Source organism: Gavialis gangeticus, unplaced genomic scaffold (assembly GCF_001723915.1).
Source record: "Gavialis gangeticus isolate Ggan-Ray unplaced genomic scaffold, GavGan_comp1, whole genome shotgun sequence".
NCBI classification, from domain to species: Eukaryota; Metazoa; Chordata; order Crocodylia; family Gavialidae; genus Gavialis; species Gavialis gangeticus.
The window spans coordinates 10883234-10883858 of NW_017729029.1; the positions used below are offsets into that span (position 1 = coordinate 10883234).

Sequence of the window (625 nt, forward strand, 5' to 3'; positions counted from 1 at the left end):
GGGGGGCATGGGGGGCTCAGGGCCAGCCTCGCTCACGCCCCGCCCCGCCGTGTTCTGCAGGAGTGGGCCGGTGTCCCCAAGGACGTGGTCGAGAGCTTCACACCCAACTACAGCGAGAGCATCTGCCACGTCAGCGAGCTGGTCCCCAAGGAGGGCCAGGAGCCCGCTGCCGACAGATCGGGGCCCCTTCCTTTAAAGAAGGACTTTGGGGGCCTGTGAAGGCACCAGCAGGCTGCCCCCAACCCCTGCCCAGCTCCCAGCACCCCCCACGTCCTGCCCCAAGCCAGTGCCCAACGCCTTGTGGCCCCGGACCCCCATGCCCTGCCCCCAGCCCCAGCAGCGCCTCGCGCCCTGCCTGCATGCCCCACACCTTCCCACGCCCACACGCATGGGGGCAGGACCCCACCGTGGGCTCGCCCCGGCCCCCCCGGCAGTTTCCAGGGAATAAAGGGAGTTACCTCGGGAGCCTGCTCGCCTGTCTGTCCTGGGGCGGGCGGCTCGGGCCGGGCCCCCCGGGGGCGCAGCCCAGCCCCGGTGACGTCACAGCAGCTGGAGCCGGGCCAGCTGACGTCACAACACCCGGGGTCCCGGGGCCGGGCCCTGCCGCCCTCGCCGCGCCGCCCCG

The 625-nt window shown here is 73.3% G+C and overlaps 1 protein-coding gene across 1 annotated transcript in view; it reads left to right on the forward strand.

Moving 5' to 3' along the window:
- Positions 1-300, forward strand: part of IL2RG (interleukin 2 receptor subunit gamma) — a 6911-nt gene extending 6611 nt beyond the window's left edge. Inside the window, exon 8 of the mRNA XM_019521247.1 lies at positions 61-300. Within this exon, the coding sequence (XP_019376792.1) occupies positions 61-219 (159 nt within the window). The 3' untranslated portion in view covers positions 220-300. The remainder of the gene's footprint in view (positions 1-60) is intronic.
- The last annotated feature ends 325 nt before the right edge of the window (positions 301-625 follow it).